This window comes from Aphanomyces astaci, assembly GCF_000520075.1.
Source record: "Aphanomyces astaci strain APO3 unplaced genomic scaffold supercont1.125, whole genome shotgun sequence".
Lineage (NCBI taxonomy): Eukaryota > Oomycota > Saprolegniomycetes > Saprolegniales > Verrucalvaceae > Aphanomyces > Aphanomyces astaci.
The window spans coordinates 8,584-9,928 of record NW_009798388.1 but is presented as its reverse complement, the minus strand read 5'-3'; the positions used below and the strand labels follow the sequence as shown (position 1 = coordinate 9,928).

Sequence of the window (1,345 nt, the reverse complement as noted above, 5' to 3'; positions counted from 1 at the left end):
TGTTCCGAAGTATGTCGATACGACTGTGTTTTCAGCCAATAGCAAGCTGTATATGTTATATGTGAGTGATATGTTGCTCAACCGACAACTACATCGCCCAATCAGATTGCCTATAAAATATCTGACCAATCATAATTCAAAAATTTGTCGGTTATCCAATCATCGGCTCCAAATTTGTCGGTTTGATGTCGGATGCCACCTATATGTTAGTCAATATTCCGACGCTAATTGACTACACTGGAGTAAGCTTACTACTACCATATGGCCACTACCTCCAACTACGCTACCATTAATTCAGAGCATCTCCACTCGTCAGACTTAAAGGTCTGATGTATACAAATAACCATTAGATAGGACCAATTTTGGACTTATACTCCCACCCGTTGGTTTTATGGGGGTCTCAATAAGTCCAAACATAAGTTCGGCCCCGAAAAGCCCTATCATAGGACTTTTCGGTCAAGATATCACCCTCCAAACCTTAATATAATCAAAATTAATATACGAAAGCACTTCTCAACATACTTAAAACTACAATAAGCATGTAATCTTTATAATTATTCCCATTGAATTTACACTGTTGGCCAACGAAGTCAGACCTTGCCACAGCAGTCTATCCAGATGGGGTTCTCGTTTTAGGCGCATGCGCCTCCAGCGCATGGTCCGGTTAAGCGATATCCGGACGTGTATCCTTATTTGAGGTTACTAGTATTGTCAAAAATAGGATCGAAGTACAGCATTGCGTGGCAAAGATGAAGGATGGCAAGCGCAAAAGGGACTACAACAAAGAGACCCGGGCGTGTATGTTATGTGGAGAGTCAAACGTCAGCTATCGAAAAGATAGCATAGTTAAGCACTTGATCAAGCACAGATCAGAGGAACATGCCCATAGCATTGATTGGGACGGGGCAAGGAACCCGCTGCAGCCGCGACAACACTTTGAGGAGCGCGAAGGTGTAAACTTGTCATGCTACATTGATGACAAGTGTGACACATCGGACAACTCAACAAGCCAAAATGGTAACATAGTTTATCATGATGTTACTGATATACTATTGTAAAAGGTGGTTGCGATGACTTTGACGAGCACTTGGAGCGCCTGGTTGCACTCCCTGCGTCGTTCCACTCCGGGGTTATCGTACAAATTGTAAACAACGCGGACTGCCTCTTCCACCAATGCCTGTTCAACCCGAGGCTACTGTTGATGAAGAATTTGAACCTGAACGAACTGCTGAAGTTGAAGATCCACCGAAGCCAACGAAGCGAAAAAAGACCGACAAAGTGTCCAAACTGTTGAAACATTTAGGGCACGTTTAGATGTGTTTAAGTAATAGACAATTGTGTTAAT

At 42.9% G+C, this 1,345-nt stretch overlaps 1 protein-coding gene across 1 annotated transcript; it reads left to right on the top strand.

The window, feature by feature from the left end:
* Positions 1–749: 749 nt before the first annotated feature.
* On the top strand, positions 750–1,294 carry H257_17874 (hypothetical protein; the record flags this gene model as incomplete). Its single annotated transcript, XM_009846826.1, has 2 exons — positions 750–798; positions 1,062–1,294. 2 exons carry the CDS (start codon positions 750–752, stop codon positions 1,292–1,294), a joined length of 282 nt encoding a protein of 93 aa, XP_009845128.1.
* Between the last annotated feature and the right edge of the window lie 51 nt (positions 1,295–1,345).